The 20054-nt window shown below is 43.1% G+C and overlaps 2 protein-coding genes across 4 annotated transcripts in view; one reads left to right on the top strand and one right to left on the bottom strand.

The window, feature by feature from the left end:
• The window catches only part of LOC120058500 (beta-galactoside alpha-2,6-sialyltransferase 2-like), a 76582-nt gene extending 72991 nt beyond the window's left edge, over positions 1 to 3591 (top strand). For all 3 annotated transcript variants that reach the window (XM_039007210.1, XM_039007212.1, XM_039007209.1), the window contains exon 6: positions 2972 to 3591. In XM_039007210.1, the coding sequence (XP_038863138.1) occupies positions 2972 to 3219 (248 nt within the window). In that variant the 3' untranslated portion in view covers positions 3220 to 3591. The remainder of the gene's footprint in view (positions 1 to 2971) is intronic.
• Positions 1 to 20054, bottom strand: part of tmtops2b (teleost multiple tissue opsin 2b) — a 61736-nt gene that overhangs the window by 4307 nt on the left and 37375 nt on the right. Inside the window, exon 3 of the mRNA XM_039007213.1 lies at positions 9506 to 9739. Within this exon, the coding sequence (XP_038863141.1) occupies positions 9506 to 9739 (234 nt within the window). The remainder of the gene's footprint in view (positions 1 to 9505; positions 9740 to 20054) is intronic.

The raw sequence follows: 20054 nt of genomic DNA, 5'->3' as shown, positions 1-20054 counted from the left end.
CTCCGTACATTGCTCCATGGAATCCCAGGCGGGCTCCGGCACTCTCCCTGGGTCAACCGACCACCTGTTTATTTCCTCCCAAGTGGTGTAACCCAGATCCGGCTCCTGCTGCCGAGCTAGCTCCTCAAAACGCTGCCTCTCCGCTTTTGCTGCCTCCAGCTCTGCTTTGGGGCGGCGATATTCCTCTGGCTCTGCACAGGGTCCTTTTCCGTCCAGCTCGTCATCCCATGTCCATTTCTCCTGGTCCCGCTGCTGCTGCTGCTGCCGCTGCTGCCCGTTGCTACGCTGCTTGGTCCGAGATTGGTGGGTGGTTCTGTAACGGCAGCCTTCCCTCTCTTCACGAGAAGAGGAGGTGAGATTCTTTGCCTTGATGACAGCTTTGCACAATCTTGGCATTCTCTCAACCAGCTTCATTAGCTAGTCACCTGGAATGCATTTCAATTAACAGGTGTGCCTTGTTAAAAGTGGAATTCCTTTCCTTCTTAATGCGTTTGAGCTAATCAGTTGGCTCAGTGATTAGTGGTATACAGAAGATAGCCCTATTTGGTAAAAGACCAAGTCCATATTATGGCAAGAACAGCTCAAATAAGCAAAGAAAACAAGAGTCTGTAACGGCAGCCTTCCCTCTCTTCACGAGAAGAGGAGGTGTAGCAGGGATCGGACCAAGACTCGTGTTCAACATGATTTTAATTACGAAAATACTGAACACTAAACAAATACAAAATAACAAACGTGGCTTACCGATACAGTCCTAGCTGGTGCATAGAAAACACAAAGACAGGAAACAACCACCCACAAATCCCCAACACAAAACAAGCCACCTATATATGATTCTCAATCAGGGACAACGATTGACAGCTGCCTCTGATTGAGAACCATATTAGGCCGAACACAGAAACAGACAAACTAGACACACAACATAGAATGCCCACCCAGCTCACTTCCTGACCAACACTAAAACAAGCAAAACACATAAGAACTATGGTCAGGACGTGACAGAGTCCATCATTACTTTAAGACATGAAGGTCAATCAATACGGAAAATGTAAAGAACTTTGAAATTTTTTTCAAGTGCCGTCGACCCAGAGTTACTGCTGCTGCAGAGGATAAGTTCATTAGAGTTAACGGCATCTCAGACTGCAGCCCAAATAAATGCTTCACAGAGTTCAAGTAACAGACATCTCAACATCAACTGTTCAGAGGAGACTGCATGAATCAGGCCTTCCTGGTCGAATTGCTGCAAAGAAACCACTACTAAAGGACATTATACTGGTGGAGATCTGTCCTTTAGTCTGATGAGTCCAAATTTGAGATTTTTGGTTCCAACCGCCGATTCTTTGAGACTCAGAGAAGGTGACGGATGGTTCCCACACATGCGAGAATGCCAAGAGTGTGCAAAGCTGTCATCAAGGTAAAGGTTGGCTACTTTGAAGAATCTCAAATATAAAATCGATATTGATTTGTTTAACAACTTTTTTGGTTACACGTTTCCATGTGTGTTATTTCATAGTTTTGCTGTTTTCATTATTATTCTACAATGTAGAAAATAGTAAAACAATAAAGGAAACCCCTTGAATGAGTAGGTTTGTCCAAACTTCTGACTTAATTCCTATCATTTCTAATCTCTAATGTTTGTTTGGTTATGGTAATTTCTGTTAATGCATTCAATATATTATTATTCCAGTATTTTACTGGTCTCATTGTCGGAGGGGACACATTGTTTTTCAGAGCGCACAACCTATGCTACACTTGTGAGAAACAAGTTTTTTTTTTTTTCATTCCATTTACAAGTTTTGTCAATTTAGTCATTGTCTTTTGTTTGAAACGCTTCTGTCGAGTAAGGACACGCCCCTGATTACGCATATACGTAAACCTATAGTGTCCATTTGAGGATCTGATGGTATTTCTGATTGGCTTAACGCACCACCACTAATGAGCTGTGGAGCTTCTCAAATTCTGTTTTTACATCCATTGAGAATGACAACAGTTCCTCAATGTATTTGAAACATCTTTTCAGCGCTCTCCCTTTCAGTAACCACTCAGTGTGAAAGAGAAACATGTCATGCTCTAATCCAGTGGAAACATCATAAAACAGGCCTACCTGATTACCTCTTATCCCTTGCGCAAATAGCCTACAGCTGTGTCTGTCCCGAGCTCACTGGCTCAGGAAACTCTGAGGGCCCAGAATATTTTATACAATGTTTCAAGTTAGCCAGCACCAGCTTTAGGAAAGACCCAAGTTAATAGTTAATACAATGTTTCATGTTCGTTGCAGACGGGCCATGTGTAGCCAATGTGATTTTAGAGGATATTTATTTTTATCTGCAGTCTGCAATGTTTTTATTTGTTGGCTTTATTGGCTATTTTTACATAGTTGGCAATAAGTTACTTTTTAGGTTTGTATCATTTTCATTCATTTTCATGACAATGAATTTGAGATACGAAGACTTTATTATAAATTAAATGAAACTGTTCCATGAAAATGTGCATATGAAAACCATAACTGGCACGCAGGGCAGTAGAAATGGTAAGATAAATTGGCATTCCAGGTGAGAAAGGTTGCTGACTCCTCATGCAGCCTATAACCGGCAACTTCAGGAGAGTGAAGGCAGAATCTGTGAAAGCCAGTAGGAGCGGGAGGAGGATAGTCTGGTTAGGTTTTTTTCTTCTGCTTATCTTGGTCTTTGGCTCCCTCTTGAGTCATTTGTGTCTTATTTCATCTAACAGTGCGCTTAAAGCATCAGAGAAGCTCAATACATATGTAGTTGATTTTATTAATGTCTATGTATGTAAAAATGCACGTTTTAAAATTCCTGCCAATCGATTCGTCTAAAGATGACTTTCAGTCGATCAAAAAAAAATGTGTCGGGGACAGCTTAATGGATTGTGTGTTTTGTGGAATGTGTAACTTGTGTGTGTGTATGATAGAATATCTAACCCCTCATGCTCTGCCTTGTCGTTGTAATTACAGGCATCCTCCTGATGATGGCGCTGTGCGAAGAGGTTCACGTGTATGAGTACATCCCCTCGCTGCGGCAGACAGACCTGTGCCACTACCACGAGCGCTACTACGACGCTGCATGCACCCTGGGGGCGTACCACCCGCTGCTCTATGAGAAGAGTCTTGTGCAGCGCATCAACACAGGCCCTGTGAGAGACCTGAAGAGGAAGGGCCGTGTCACCCTCCCCGGCTTCAACACCGTCAACTGTGAACTCTGAACTAGGAAGCCACACATGGAACCACCATGACTCCATGCGTCTAAGGGTAAACGGTGCAATAAGAACCTTCTGGACTCTGACCTTAGGGGGAACGCGGAGGCAACCATGTCGAACCACGTAGAACAGTGGAGAACCTAAGCCATAGCCCCTCTGTGTGTGGGATGGGATCAAACCGGAGGGTACAGCTCTAGTCTAACTACATCTAAGTCAGGATTTATCAACAGAACCCACATCGGTCAAAACCTTGCCTTCCTCAGAGGCAGGTTTGGGTACGTTACTTTCTAAATGTAATCAACTACAGTTACTAGTTACCTGTCCAAAATTGTAATCAGTAACGGAATTTTTGGATTACCCAAACTCCGTAATGTAATCTGATTACGCTCAGTTACTTTTGGATTACGTAGAAGACAAAAGGATCCATCAAATGCATTTGGTGTGTCATCATAGTGGTCTTTGATTGGTGGTCATCATTTGGTGTATCATCATAGTGGTCTCTGACTTGTGGTCAAACTCGCTCAGGTGGAACAAACTTAAACTTGCCCCTTTTTTCAACCTTTTTTCAATGCTTAATTGAATGTCACTGGGAAAACAGAAAGGTGTCATAATGTATTTTTTGCCAACATCCTTTCTAAATTTAAAAGTAATCCAAAAAGTGATGAGCTAGTTTTTCAAAAGTATCTGTAATCTGATGATAGTATTTTTGCTGGTAACGTAACTGATTACAGTTACCAGTTGTTGTAATCAGATTACATACAATCAGCTACTTTTCAACCCTCCTCAGAGGGTTAACAAGCCCAAGACATGCCCAATGTGACCACCTCTATCTCTGCCATTGCTGAGCCGGAAGAGAGAAGAGCTGTCTAGGGTAGCAATAGAAAAGTGTTTTTAAATAGAGAAACGTTTTTGATATATTTGGATGTTTTTTGCTGTTGTTTCTCCAGAGCTCTGGTTGCTCTTCTTTCTAAAAAGGACAGTCCACAGTTTTTTAATGGTGGGTGTTTTGTGTTTTTTTAATGGCGGGTTATGGCTCTCATGGGGTGGTAAATGAATGTTTGAGAAAATGAGCAGTGGTCCGCACTGAATGTCTCACACACGTTCATATGGAACACACACTTTTGAAAAGGTACAAACTCTGCGTACACCAGCCACACACTCCCGACAACGTGTAACACACCTGAAGTTTTATTGGAAATGTTCCTCCATATAACTTCAAAGACAATACATACACAACACACACCCACCCGTACACTGTACACACAGGCACATGTTGCTCCATACAGGCACACTGGAACTACACCAAACCCTCTAAGTATTATCTAACCAAGATGGAGGTACATTGTTTTTGATCTACAACGTCACATTTTGCTGTATTTGACATTCCTTAAATGTTATTTTCTATTCTTATTTGTGAAGTCTTATTTGTTGTTGTAAATGATTTTGAGTGCTGTTTTGCTGCTGCTGCGCTTTATGTCACTCTCCTGTCCAATCCCCAAGCTTGACTGCACCGGACCAGTTGCCAATAAACAGATTGTCACACTCCTCAATTAGCACTTTAAGACTGGCTAATGACAGGCTGGTGACTGGCTAATGACAGGCTGGTGACTGACTACCACTTCAAGGCTGCCACTTCAAATGCATGTCCGGTGGGTAGTTGGGTACCAAACCCTGGAAAACACATTGGTTGCCCATTCTTAGGTTTAATCCAGTACACCAAATGATGAGAGGCTGGTGGATAGGAGCTAGTGGGTAAGAGAAGGGACTCAGAACACTTTCTCAAAACATCTATAACCCTGTGCCTAGTGGCCAAACGAACACTGGGTTGCCTTTCAAAACACCCTCAGACTGATCATTCACATATGCCATCCATTTAACTGCAGTGTCATTGTTGAACTTTTTGTTGCTTATTTAATTGTTTAATAGTTGAGATTTAAAGAAGCCTGCTAATCAGCCCATAGCTCAAACCGTCCTGTGTTCTGTTAGTGGCGAGTAGGAGAGATCACTAGTCAAACTCCCATACTGTCCAGTGTCCACCCCATGCCAAAAGACAATTGAACCAACGCCCTCTCTCTGACGTCTCTTTAAAAGCAGCTGTAGCTACTGCGCTGATTGACCTATCACTTTGAATGTAATCAAACCGCTCCTTAGGGAACTTCTCTCTATCAGCACTACCCTGACTGTGTGCCATTTGATGGAGTCCAGAGAATGAGGGTTTCAGTCTGCAGGGTTCTGTAGCTAGACTGCCTCCCAGGCATACAGCAGAGCGTAGTCTAGTTCTACCTTGAGACTATCGTTCATTATGTCTTTACCGTTGTCATTTTGACTCAATACTCCAATATTGGTCTAAAATTACTATTATGCCTGAGCTTGCAGCAGCCTGCCCTGGTGCGCTGCCGGAGAACATTTCTCATCGTGGCAGGGATTTCAAGCAGTAATATCTCCAGACTCACTTTGTGTTTTAATGGCTTTGTTATTTACCCTGACTCTGTGCCAGACTTGCCTACAGTACATTTCAGCTTGCTATCTCCTGTGCGTGTGTGTGTGTGTGTGTGTGTGTGTGTGTGTGTGTGTGTGTGTGTGTGTGTGTGTGTGTGTGTGTGTGTGTGTGTGTGTGTGTGTGTGTGTGTGTGTGCTGGAATGGACAATGGAGGCTCAGTGGTTTCCAACCACAAATCCGCTTACAACTACTAAGCTTCACCTTTATCCCCAGCTGACCCAATGAAAAAAAACAGATCATGTACTTGTCCATCTAACCTATTTGTCACTGTAGTTCTCTCTGTAGCGGCCAGCTAGTGACCATTCCCTGGCCAGGGAAATCATGGAAGGGGTTGACATTGGCGGTCAACGCAAATAAGAGATGTGTGTTTGTGTATTAGCGTTTGTTATTCTGTAACGTGTTGCTATGCCCTTGCTCCAGGAACCATGCTTAACCAGGGTTGCAGAAAGGAATTTATTCAGTTCTACACATGGCAAACAAACGCTGCTTGGGATAAACCGAGGCAACTGTTGTTGTATTCAGGTGATAGAAGAGAGACCGAACAGGAATACCATTTAGAGTTAGAGCTGTTTTAAATCTGTGATGTGAAGGCTGTGTCGGTATGAGGGGAACTCTGATGGCTCTTTGCAATTTTTTGCATTTCTTGTAGTATTGTATGTTCTTATTACATTGAATGTTGTACATTTTTTAAATAAATTGTGTTCATGCAGGGCTCCCTTGGATAGAGTCCTTTGTATTCAATGGTACTCCCTGTAGAAATAAAGGTTAAATACAAATAAATAAAGCCTTGGCAGTAGTTCGAGGAGCTAACGCAAGTTCAGGTCTCAGGCAAGGTTGCTCAGCACGAGCGTGGTTACGAATAACTGTTACACCGGCACCCCAGGCAAGCAAAATATCACACCTGATGGAGAGAAAATATTGGCTTTGAGGAGCCAGACGCACCGCTGTGTCGCATGATCGCCTAGGGCCAACCTCTCACTGAGAGACCTAGGGCCAACCTCTCACTGAGAGACCTAGGGCCAACCTCTCACTGAGAGACCTAGGGCCAACCTCTCACTGAGAGATCTAGGGCCAACCTCTCACTGAGAGATCTAGGGCCAACCTCTCACTGAGAGATCTAGGGCCAACCTCTCACTGAGAGATCTAGGGCCAACCTCTCACTGAGAGATCTAGGGCCAACCTCTCACTGAGAGATCTAGGGCCAACCTCTCACTGAGAGATCTAGGGCCAACCTCTCACTGAGAGATCTAGGGCCAACCTCTCACTGAGAGATCTAGGGCCAACCTCTCACTGAGAGATCTAGGGCCAACCTCTCACTGAGAGATCTAGGGCCAACCTCTCACTGAGAGATCTAGGGCCAACCTCTCACTGAGAGATCTAGGGCCAACCTCTCACTGAGAGATCTAACTGAGTGAAACAAGGCTGTTGTGAAGATGTCTGGAAGAGTCTCTTACACACAGTGTATCAGAAGTATCATCTCTGATTCATCTCCATGCGTTGTTACTATTGATGTTTACAAATCATCAACTGTAACTAGGGTTACAAGGGGAGGGAGCATTACTGGAATCTTTTGAAGTTTTCCAGTAAAATAACAGAATTTTGGTATCTTACAAAGATTTTATGTACTCTTTCACAAGATATCTAGTGGCCCCTTTGGGTACTTCAGATAATATCGGGTGTCTGTCATTATCTCTGGCCCTCTGTGTGGCCTTATCACATGTAAAATATCTAAAATAATGAAATAAGATTTTTTTTTTAAAATGATGACAGCTGTAAAACATTATCCTAATTATAAACCATCAACTTGGTGAATACCACTGGTGTTTAATATGAGGGTTTTAGCATTAAGTTTACTTTGGAGTTTTTATACACACATATTTTTTTCTATGTATTTGTTAATGTTTTGGTGTCAAACTGGTGTCAGTTGTGTAAAAAGTCAGTACATGGAAGAGTTGCGGTTAATTGAAGATAATTCCCTTGTTGCTTAGATGCTTTTTTCATGAATTGGGCTATTTTCTCTTGAACCATCTGGTCTATCTACTAGAAACTCATGGACAATATGGATACAGATATAATAAATGAATGCTATATATGAATACATTTTTACATGGTATAAACTACCAAAGTTACGATTGCCATATTTTCTGTTAATTACCAAAATGACTAAAGATCCAGTAAGTTTGGTAAATTACCGGTAGCATTGCAACCCTAACTAACTGTAACTGTTACCCTTATGATTGTGATTGTGACACAGTGATGGTGCAAAGAAATATGAAATTCATTTGTAATAACTTTGTTTATATTCCAATGGACAGAGCATGCAAGTCTAACCGGAGCAGGGCTAGGAGGTTTAAATTGTCCATGTATACTGTACTTTACTGTACTGTAATTGACTGTACTTTACTGTACTGTAATTGACTGTACTTTACTGTAATTTAGTCTTTAGACCTCCAAGTAAAAAAAGGTCTAAAAAATGTCCAATATTTCTGCTGGCGCTGTGTATATTGTGTGCGTAGGGAAATTCCATCCAGCTGGAAACAAGAGAGCAGCTATTATTAGCATCATCATATGTTCTGTAGAAGCACACCTTGATCAAATGCAATGCCTTTGGCAACGGTAGTGGAATCTTGATACTGTTCCCAATTATTTATTTATTTATCATTTACTTGCTGATGCAGGTAGGTGGTTGGGTGGAAGGGGGCTATGTTTGTCTTCTAGCAGGTGTTTAGGGGGATAAAGACGACCAACACCTCTGTATGGACTGGCATGCCAGACATCTCTGTATGGACCGGCATGCCAGACATCTCTGTATGGACCGGCATGCCAGACATCTCTGTATGGACCGGCATGCCAGTCAACAAAGAGAAAGAGTTTGTTTTGGAGGTCACTGCTTAACTTGATTCCTCCTCCACAGTATGTTTTTTGATCTCTCTCTCTCTCTCTCTCTCTCTCTCTCTCTCTCTCTCTCTCTCTCTCTCTCTCTCTCTCTCTCTCTCTCTCTCTCTCTCTCTCTCTCTCTCTCTCTCTCTCTCTCTCTCTCTCTCTCTCTCTCTCTCTCTCTCTCTCTCTCTCTCTCTCTCTCTCTCTCTCTCTCTCTCTCTCTCTCTCTCTCTCTCTCTCTCTCTCTCTCTCTCTCTCTCTCTCTCTCTCTCTCTCTCTCTCTCTCTCTCTCACTCATCCTTTTCTTCGTCACAACACTGCCTTTAAAATGGAAACATTTCACGGTTTTTAAGTTGTCCTCTGAGATTTCTAAGAGGGCTTTGAACAAAGGCTGAGAGGAGAGGGAGCGAGAGAGAGAGTGGGGGATTCATCATGACCAAAGTGTTATTGAAAAGCACATTTTATTTTCAGCCTTGGGATAAAAAATGTTATGACTAAAACTTTCCTTTTGATTTGTCATTACAGGTTTTTTATTCAAAGGTATTTAAGTTGAATGTTGGTATAAAATTAAATTGTTGTTAATTCATTGTTATTTTTTACCATGTAAATAAAGACATTGTACATGTACAAAGGATCAGTGTGGAGTTATAAAGACAGGCCAGGATTCCATCCTTGGAGCGCTGTCACAATGCGCCTTTTGAAGGTCATTTCCGTTTGAGCCGGCATCTCAGTGTTTAGCGTAAATGCATTCAGGAACATTGCCCCTTTAAAAGACACATTCTCAACAATGCGCGATCGGATTGTATCCCGGCCTTAGATTACCGACAAAACACACACACACACATTACCAAGCGCCACCCAATACACACTACACCCCACCCCCCCTCCACAAACACCCCCCTGCTGTCTCACCTGTTTGTTCATGAGGATGTAGATGATGGGGTTGATGACGGTGCTGCTCTTGGCCAGGAGGGAGGGCACCACGGCGGCCACGGGGGTGATGATGCCGGGCCGGCCGAATGTGGCCATCATGGCTACCACGCCATAGGGCATCCAGCACAGTATATAACACACCACTGTGGTCAGCACCATAAACAGGATGTGGTGCTCTCTCCGCCGCGCCGCAGTCTTACGGATCTTACCCACCTAGAGACAGGAGAGATGAAAGGAGAGAGTGAGTGGGGAGAAAAGAGGAGGAGGAGGAGGGGAGATAAAAGGGGAGAGGAGAAGAGGAGGGGAGAGGAGGGGGAAGAGGAGAGAGGAGCGGAGAAGAGGAGGGTAGAGAAGGAGAGGAGAGAAGAAGAGGGAGGAAGAGGAGAGAAGGGGAGAGAGAGAAGAGGAGGAGAGAGAAGGGGAAAGGAGAGGAGGAGAAGGAGAAAGAACAGCAGAAGAGGAGGAGAGGAGAAGAGGAGAGAATGTGTTTTCACTCCAGGGAGAGACTAAAATAATATTTTGTCCAAATAGACATTTGTTTGCTGTTTTCTGTATTTGTTATTGTCAATCCTCTGGACACCACACACACACACACCTAATGTAAGGCTCTGGACTCTAATACGTTTGATAAAGGGAGGGAAGTGTGTGTGTGTGTGTGTGTGTGTGTGTGTGTGTGTGTGTGTGTGTGTGTGTGTGTGTGTGTGTGTGTGTGTGTGTGTGTGTGTGTGTGTGTGTGTGTTTGAGCTGAAACAGCATGGTGGCGATAGAGGTTAGAGTTTAATAGAAGTCCCTTTAGACACGACAGAGTCCCCGGGGGTAAACACAATCTGTTCAGAGCTAATATCTCTTTAACTATCTCACGCTGACAGCTCCCCTCCCTCTCTCTGGTTGTGCTCCGTCCCTGCAGTATGCTCATTGTTCTGCCTGAGGGCTTCTCTCCTAACCCACAGAGAGACAGTAATAATCAGTCCATCCGTTCTGTGCCGCTAACCTCCCATTTCAGCAATGGAATGCCTGACTCTCCCTCCATCTCCCCCAGTCTCCCTGTCAGTCCAAAGAACGAAAGGGACAGCAGAGAGAGATTCTATTCTCCTTCTTCCATTTTAGAGGATTAAGGCACTGCCCCACTCTCTCCATCCTGTTTGCCTTGCAACTGAGAATGAGAACATGCACATAAACAGGCCGCTTGTGACCGACGAGCCTGGCGTTCAAACCCAGTGTGTCCATGTATTGAGCTAATGCCTAAGGCATTCTGGTCTCAGGCAAGGTTTAATCATCACACAACAGCCAAAATAAAGGAAACACCAACATAAAGTGGCTTAATAGGGCGTTGGGCCACCAACAGCCACCAGAACAGCTTCAATGCGCTTTGGCATAGATTCTACAAGTGTCTGGGACTATTGAAGGGATGTGACACAGTTCTTCCACAAGAATTTTCCATCAATTGGTGTTTTGTTGATGGTGGTGCAAAATGCTGTCTCAGGCACCGCTCCAGAATCTCCCATAAGTGTTCAATTGGATTGAGATCTGGTGACTGACACACACACTTTAAACCCCCTAGACCCCTCTTTCAAAAGCCATGGTTACACCTTGAATTAACATGTGGTTGTCGTCATCCGATCAAGAGGATCTGATCACTATCTGATCGTGATTTGTTGCATCTACACATGGTAATAAAATGTCTCTTATCTGCCCAGTTTGTCAGTTTTAGGACCAGATTCCCTGGTACCTCCCTGCATCAAATGAATCCAACCTGTCTTGGACCTCCTGTTATGACACAAGATGTATAAATTCACTTTTACAGTCAATAGTTTTATACTTTCATCATCACAGCCTACTTTCGTTATCTAACAATTTAAATCAAATCAAATTGTATTGGTCACATACATGAGACTGGGCGTAATAGGCTACTGTCCTAATAACCTCCATTAGGCCTAAACAGTAGCAAAGGTAAAAAGGTGACATGATGGGAGAACGACTATGGTTTAGTTTCCTCCAAATCATTGATCAGTGATGCTTCGCTAACGGAACCTCAAAATGATAACCTATAGCAACACTTGATTTGCTCTCCCTGACTCTTTTGAGAATGCAAACACATTCTGACCGCTCTGATTGGTGCCAGAAACCGATGGGTTGGGCCAGAGCTGGACTACAGGAATCATGAATCACGTCACTTTGACGTCAGCTCAAATGACTTATAGGATGGCAGGTTCAGATTGATGTATGGAACGATCGATAGAGCAGCGAAAGTAAATTCAGGATGAGTCGCCAGGGGCAATGTAAACATAGCTCTAATACCAGAACACAGTGGTGGGCAGTCAGGGCCAGCAAGGCCTTCTCTGCTGGCCTAAACATCATCAGAATATAATTTAAAAATATATATATTTTCCCACAAATATGTATTCAATTATTCCCCAGAGTAAGAGTTATACTCTTCATTTCATAGCTTTGCTCTTGGTTGCACTGCTTCCAGCCCCAGGTTGAGATTTGGAGGGCTGGTCTTTATGTTAGATCTTTTATCCAATCATATTCAGCCATCATGTGTTGCCAGGGGTCTAAAATCTGCCCCCAGGCCTTCAGAATCAACAGTGCGGGCGCTTTTAGCTTAAAGTGAATGGAAATGAAAATTTAGTGTCAACCAATCAGCTTTAGAGTTGGCTATTGTACGCCTGCTGGCTGGCTCCAGTGTTACACAGGAGCCAGCTAGCAGGCGTAGTGCGTGCACGTATTTTGATTGGATTACCAATATTGAGAGGCAGGTCCTATGGGCAGGTCTATGCAGAACCTCAGAACTAGGAAACTGAATTTGATAAACAAATTAATTCGCGTACTACTAAGCTGTTTTTTCAACCCACAGTGGCGGAAGGAGGAGAAGATATCGATTTGGTCGAGGATATAATTATAACGCCATTCTCAAGACGAACTTTTCAAGAAAAGTTAGACATTGTAAGGAGAGGTCGCCCAACGCCGACGCTACAAAGCCTGTCACAGGCGGGAAAGGGGTTCGTTCGCCACTTTCAAAGTTCCAACTACGAGCGCTATCAATGGCTCACATGCTCCGAGAAGCACTGCAAACTGTACTGCTGGGAATGCCTATTATTTGCAAGTGATCGATTTGGTGTTTGGAGCCACACTGGCTTTGCAAACTGGAGTTGTCTAACCAAGGCAACAACGAGACACCAAAGTACGGCTGGGCACTTACAAGCAATGGTGCTTTTGAAAACTTTTGGGGACACCCGAGTGAATCTACAGCTCAACGAACAAGCGGGCAGGGCAACGGAGCTGCACAATGAAAAGGTGAAGAAAAATAGGGAAATATTGAAAAGACTCATTGATTGTGTCATGTTTTTGGGTAAACAGGAACTTTCATTTAGGGGACACGATGAAAGTGCTGACTCCACAAACAAAGGGAACTACGTGGAGCTTCTTTCTTTTCTTTCTGAAAGCAACACAGATTTACAATACCACCTGTCTACTAACAAAGTGTTCATTGGGACGTCAGGCAAAATACAAAATGACCTAATTTATGCTATTGCTGAAGTGATGGGAGAAGAGATCAAAATGGAGATTAAAAAAGCTCCCTTTGTTGCTGTTATGGTGGACGAGACAACAGATGTGGGAAATGCAGCACAGCTCTCACTCGTCCTGCGTTATGTGACGGACACAGGAGTCAAGGAGCGATTTATCCGATTTGAAGATGTGACAAGCGGCAAGCGAGCTGATGACATTGCCGCTCTTATTTTCCGTTTCTTGGAGGAAAATTAATGTAGTCTGGATAAAGTTGTGGCACAGTGTTTTGATGGCGCAGCAGTCATGGCATCTGGACTCAATGGGGTGCAGGCTAAAGTTAAGGAGAGGGCACCGATGGCCTTATTCATTCACTGCTATGCACATCGACTAAATTTAGTACTGACTCAAGAAGCCTCAAAGCTTAAAGAATGCAAGCTCTTCTTTGCCAACCTCAATGGCCTTGCAGCATTTTTCTCACGATCCCCTAAGCGCACGCAACTGCTGGATGACATCTGCACGCGTCGTCTTCCTAAAGTTGCACCAACGAGGTGGCAATATACATCTAGATTGGTCAATGCAGTCTTTGAAAAGAGAGTTGCCCTAAAGGAGCTGTTTAGCCACTTACTGGAACATCATGATTACCATGACGGGGATACTGTGCTTATGGCTGATGGATTTAATGCACGTTTGGATGATTTTGAGTTTTGTTTTTTGCTTGAAACATTCAATGGGATTTTTAATTATTCGGATGTGCTTTTTGGAATTCTACAGAAACAAACTTTGGATGTACAATTCTGCCTGACAAGGGTGAACGAGTTTTGTGACACAATTGAGTGAGAGAGGCGCAGGTTCAGTCAAATCTACGATGACACAGCGCGCATCTCAAGTTCACCCAGCGCACGCAGAGGCCCAGCACAAGGAGACCCTCGCACATACTACCAACAACTCCCCAGCAATATTCTGGACAACATTCTTTGCCAGATACGAAACAGGTTTCAAGACCACAAAAAATGTATGTTTCTCTCCCTCCTGGACCCCCAGCACTTTCAGACCTACCGGAAAAAATTCCCGCAAACAGCCTTCTCCAGTTAACAGAGAGTCACGGAACACTGTTCGACCTATCCAAGCTAAAAACAGAACTGACTGTAATGTATGCTATGACTGATTTTGAAGGGAAAAGTCCCTCTGATCTCCTTGATTTCCTTAAGCAGAAAAATCTGAATGAGGACATGGGGCAACTTTACACATTGGCATGTGTGACAGTGACTATCCCTGTGTCCACAGCTTCTGTCGAGCGGTTATTCTCGGGCCTTAAAGCGAATCAAAACGTATTCCAGAAATGCTACTGGACAGACTCGGCTTTCAGCATTAGCCTCCATGTCGATAGAAAAGGACTTATTGGTGGAACTAAAACGCACAGATAGACTGTACAACAGAGTCATTGAAGTCTTCTTGAGGAAAGAAAGGAGGAAGGATTTTGTGTTCAAATAATCAGTCTTTGGTGAGTAGGCATACAATGCATTTAATTTTTTATTAAATGTGTATGTATGTTTCGCATTTTATTTCGTTAATATTAAATAGCCTATATATTAACAAAATAAAATGGCAAATAGCCTATGTTGCAAATTATTTGTTTTCTTTCTTTTATTTTCAGTGAATAGTTATGTGTCTTTATCATCATGGTGAAACTGCTTTGGGTGCGACAATGCGCTGTTTAGTGAACACACTGTATTTTTTATTTTTTTTGGACTTAAAGCTCAAAGTTTGTGGACCAGAAATGGATAGAAGAAGAATATTAATATAACTCTGTTGCACTCTACTATGTTCTTGCCTATTAGTTGAACTGTACTGTATTGTACCCTTCCCCTGCAATTCTCTGAATAAAAATGTCAATTTCAAGGTGACGCAACGCCTGGTTATACTGCGTTTCTGTCTAAATGTATAGTATCTAGAGCCATGGCATCATAATGATGGTAATAAGAGGTGGATTAATTCGGGTGGGACTGTGTAGGACCTCACTGAAGGCCCAGGCCCCAGGCCCACGGCACGCCACTGCCAGAACAGCTGTAGCGGCATCGATTGGTCAGTTCTTCACACCATGCGGTGACCATGACCCTGGCGCTCCCTAGGGATGCTGTTGAGTAATGCGGTGGACTCAAATTCATTTGTCCATTGAGCCCCATAGTGCAGTAATTGCGTGAGCAAGACACATTTAGTGAAAGCTACTTATCAGAGGAGTCCTAACAGAAGAAAATTATTATTTAGAGACGGGGTTCAAGCGGATGCGGGGTTAAAGCGAGGGGTCAGTGACTAACAACAGCGTTGGGGAAGCTACTCTGAAAACATAGTTCACCAAGCTACCAATTACTTCACTCTGGAATTTAAGCTACACTAAAGCTACTCTTAAGAAAAATATAGTGTACTTAACCAAAGTTACTTTGAAAAGTAGTTCACTATATCCCAACTACTTGGTGAAAAAATATCATATGTACTTATAAAATTCTAGACTACAAATTGTAATAACAAATTTCACTTTGTGGTCAAATGTTAACAGAATGTGTAATTTTGCCTATTAAGCACAAAAACTATGTTTTGAGTGAGAATTAAGCAGGTCCGATGTGGAAAAATAAATGAATTTCTTTCCTACTTCACCCATATCTTATTGTTTTCTACCACTACAAAGCAAAACAAATAGTAATTAACTACTGAAAAAAACAACCTAGATCTGAGTTAAGTTAAACTACAGTACCACCAAGCTACTGCAAAAAATGTAGTTAATTACTAGTTACCTCAATATAATTCACGACTCCCCAACACTGACTAACAACACACACACTCACTGCAAAAAAGGGAAAGTCACTACAGAGAGTATGTGTTCATGTATGAAGCATGTACGTTCATGCATGTACTTGTTCACATGTTTCTCAGAGCATTTCCCTGCGCTCACTTGGAATGGCGTAGCGCTTTGTGAAAGCTGCTGGTTGTGAGGCCGGGACTCCGAGTCCCACCAAACAGATTGGTATTGGGTAATCCAGACAGCACTCAGCTAACCCCCTCATTCACTCATTCCTGGCTCTATCTGAGGGCATTAAAGTGTGATGGGTTGACATCAGGATCGCATACACAGACGTTTCAGCTTAACACTCTTCTTTGGTACGAACCTACACTGAGAAAGGTCCCTTAATCCAAACCCAAACACTCACACCTCAACTACAGACACTGGCTGAGGCTGGGGCAATATTTACACACCGCAGCAGCTTTACGTGAACATTTGTTGTGGCAGCATTAATCCCCCAGAGATGTGACATTGGAGGATAATGGAGTACAAAATAACAAGGTTGAAATTAGTGATGGGGAAAAATCGATACAGTTACATATCGCAATATTATTTTGAATATCGATAGTTTGACTCCAAGTATTAATTGAGGAAAATAAGAACAATCCAACATTTATTTTTGATACTGTTGCAAAGCTAACTAAAAAGCAGCATTCCCCAAGAGAGGATGGCTTTCACTTCAGCAGTAATAAATTCATGAACTTCTTTGAGGAAAAGATCATGATCATTAGAAAGCAAATTACGGACTCCTCTTTAAATCTGCGTATTCCTCCAGGGCTTAGCTGTCCTGGATCTGCAAGCTCTGCCAGGGCCTGGGATCGGGAGAGACACCTAAGTGTTTTAGTACTATATCTCTTGACACAATGATGAAAATAATCATGGCCTCTAAACCTTCAAGCTGCATACTGGATCCTATACCAACTAAACTACTGAAAGAGCTGCTTCATGTGCTTGGCCCTCCTATGTTGAACATAATAAACGGCTCTCTATCCACCGGATGTGTACCAAATCCACTAAAAGTGGCAGTAATAAAGCCTCTCTTGAAAAAGCCAAACCTTGACCCAGAGAATATAAAAAACTATCGGCCTATATTGAATCTTCCATTCCTTTCAAAAATTTTAGAAAAAGCTGTTGCGCAGCAACTCACTGCCTTCCTGAAGACAAACAATGTATACGAAATGCTTCAGTCTGGTTTTAGACCCCATCATAGCACTGAGACTCCACTTGTGAAGGTGGTAAATGACCTTTTAATGGCGTCAGACCGAGGCTCTGCATCTGTCCTCGTGCTACTAGACCTTAGTGCTGCCTTTGACACCATCGATCACCACATTCTTTTGGAGAGACTGGAAACCCAAATTGGTCTACACGGACAAGTTCTGGCCTGGTTTAGATCTTATCTGTCGGAAAGATATCAGTTTGTCTCTGTGAATGGTTTGTCCTCTGACAAATCAACTGTACATTTCGGTGTTCCTCAAGGTTCCGTTTTAGGACCACTATTGTTTTCACTATATATTTTACCTCTTGGGGATGTCATTCGAAAACATAATGTTAACTTTCACTGCTATGCGGATGACACACAGCTGTACATTTCAATGAAACATGGTGAAGCCCCAAAATTGCCCTCGCTAGAAGCCTGTGTTTCAGACATAAGGAAGTGGATGGCTGAAAACTTTCTACTTTTAAACTCAGACAAAACAGAGATGCTTGTTCTAGGTCCCAAGAAACAAAGAGATCTTCTGTTAAATCTGACAATTAATCTTGATGGTTGTAAAGTCGTCTCAAATAAAACTGTGAAGGACCTCGGCGTTACTCTGGACCCTGATCTCTCTTTTGACGAACATATCAAGACTGTTTCAAGGACAGCTTTTTTCCATCTACGTAACATTGCAAAAATCAGAAATTTTCTGTCCAAAAATGATGCAGAAAAATGTATCCATGCATTTGTTACTTCTAGGTTAGACTACTGCAATGCTCTACTTTCCGGCTACCCGGATAAAGCACTAAATAAACTTCAGTTAGTGCTAAATACGGCTGCTAGAATCCTGACTAGAACCAAGAAATTTGATCATATTACTCCAGTGCTAGCTTTCCTACACTGGCTTCCTGTTAAGGCAAGGGCTGATTTCAAGGTTTTACTGTTAACCTATAAAGCGTTACATGGGCTTGCTCCTACCTATCTTTCCGAGTTGGTCCTGCCGTACATACCTACACGTACGCTACGGTCACAAGACGCAGGCCTCCTAATTGTCCCTAGAATTTCTAAGCAAACAGCTGGAGGCAGGGCTTTCTCCTATAGATCTCCATTTTTATGGAATGGTCTGCCTACCCATGTGAGAGACGCAGACTCGGTCTCAACCTTTAAGTCTTTACTGAAGACTTATCTCTTCAGTAGGTCATATGATTGAGTGTAGTCTGGCCCAGGAGTGTGAAGGTGAACGGAAAGGCTCTGGAGCAACGAACCGCCCTTGCTGTCTCTGCCTGGCCGGTTCCCCTCTCTCCACTGGGATTCTCTGCCTCTAACCCTATTACAGGGGCTGAGTCACTGGCTTACTGGTGCTCTTTCATGCCGTCCCTAGGAGGGGTGCGTCACTTGAGTGGGTTGAGTTACTGACGTGATCTTCCTGTCTGGGTTGGCGCCCCCCCTTGGTTTGTGCTGTGGTGGAGATCTGTGTGGGCTATACTCGGCCTTGTCTCAGGATTGTAAGTTGGTGGTTGAAGATATCCCTCTAGTGGTGCGGGGGCTGTGCTTTGGCAAAGTGGGTGGGGTTATATCCTTCCTGTTTGGCCCTGTCCGGGGGTATCATCGGATGGGGCCACAGTGTCTCCTGACCCCTCCTGTCTCAGCCTCCAGTATTTATGCTGCAGTAGTTTATGTGTCGGGGGGCTAGCGTCAGTTGGTTATATCTGGAGTACTTCTCCTGTCTTATCCAGTGTCCTGTGTGAATTTAAGTATGCTCTCTCTAATTCTCTCGTTCTCTCTTTCTTTCTCTCTCTCTGAGAACCTGAGCCCTAGGACCATACGTCACGGCAAACCGGGCATGATGACTCCTTGCTGTCCCCAGTCCACCTGGCCTTGCTGCTGTTCCAGTTTCAACTGTTCTGCCTGCGGTTATGGAACCCCTACCTGTCACAGACCTGCTGTTTTCAACTCTTAATGATCGGCTATGAAAAGCCAACTGACATTTATTCCTGATTATTATTTGACCATGCTTGTCATTTATGAACATTTTGAACATCTTGGCCATGTTCTGTTATAATCTCCACCCGGCACAGCCAGAAGAGGACTGGCCACCCCTCATAGCCTGGTTCCCCTAGGTTTTGGCCTTTCTAGGGAGTTTTTCCTAGCCACCGTGCTTCTACACCTGCATTGCTTGCTGTTTGGGGTTTTAGGCTGGGTTTCTGTACAGCACTTCGAGATATTAGCTGATGTACGAAGGGCTATATAAAATAAACTTGATTGATTGATTGAAGTATTCATTTGTATAAAAAATGTATGTATTTTTTTTTTTAATCTCACTGGAAAGTAGGGGTTCTGAGGGTGCTGCAGCAACCCTGAAAAATCTGAATTAAAAAAAATATATTAATAAAATAAAATATTTCACAAATGTAATACTAAAATTCACAAAAATAGTGCACTGGGCCTTTAATGGTGCTGTATTAGCAGCCCAATATAGCGTCTGTAGAGAGGGAAAACATATTTCTTCAGCACCCCCCCTTGAAAATAAAATAAAAATCTATAAAATATACAGCACCCCCAAACTACTTCCTGCAGCTCTGGGTAGTGTTAGTTAGTGCTAGTTGGCTGCACCTGTGCCAAATCTTTTTAAATAGTGAGCCAACAAGTTCACACTACTTTATTTCCATTACTGATCAAAACTAATTGTCTCATGCTTTCTCTTGTCTCTCTACAGAAGACATATAATGAACAATGTTCTGGTAACATAAAATTGCAATAAAATCACAGTATCGAATCGCAATACATATAGAATCGTGAGAATTGCAATACATAATTGGATCAGCACCTAAGTATTATCATAATATCGTATCATGAGGTTCCTGGCAGTTCCCAGCCCTAGTTGAAACGACCTCCTTCTCCAGACTCACTAGGTGTTCTAGCAGGGTGATCTTGGAGTTAATTGACCCCCAGAATAAATTGAATGGGCAGGCGCATGGATCACACTA

The sequence above is a fragment of the Salvelinus namaycush genome, chromosome 13, assembly GCF_016432855.1.
Source record: "Salvelinus namaycush isolate Seneca chromosome 13, SaNama_1.0, whole genome shotgun sequence".
Classification (NCBI taxonomy): domain Eukaryota; kingdom Metazoa; phylum Chordata; class Actinopteri; order Salmoniformes; family Salmonidae; genus Salvelinus; species Salvelinus namaycush.
Note: the sequence above shows the minus strand (reverse complement) of the source record. Positions and strands in the feature narration are given on the sequence as shown.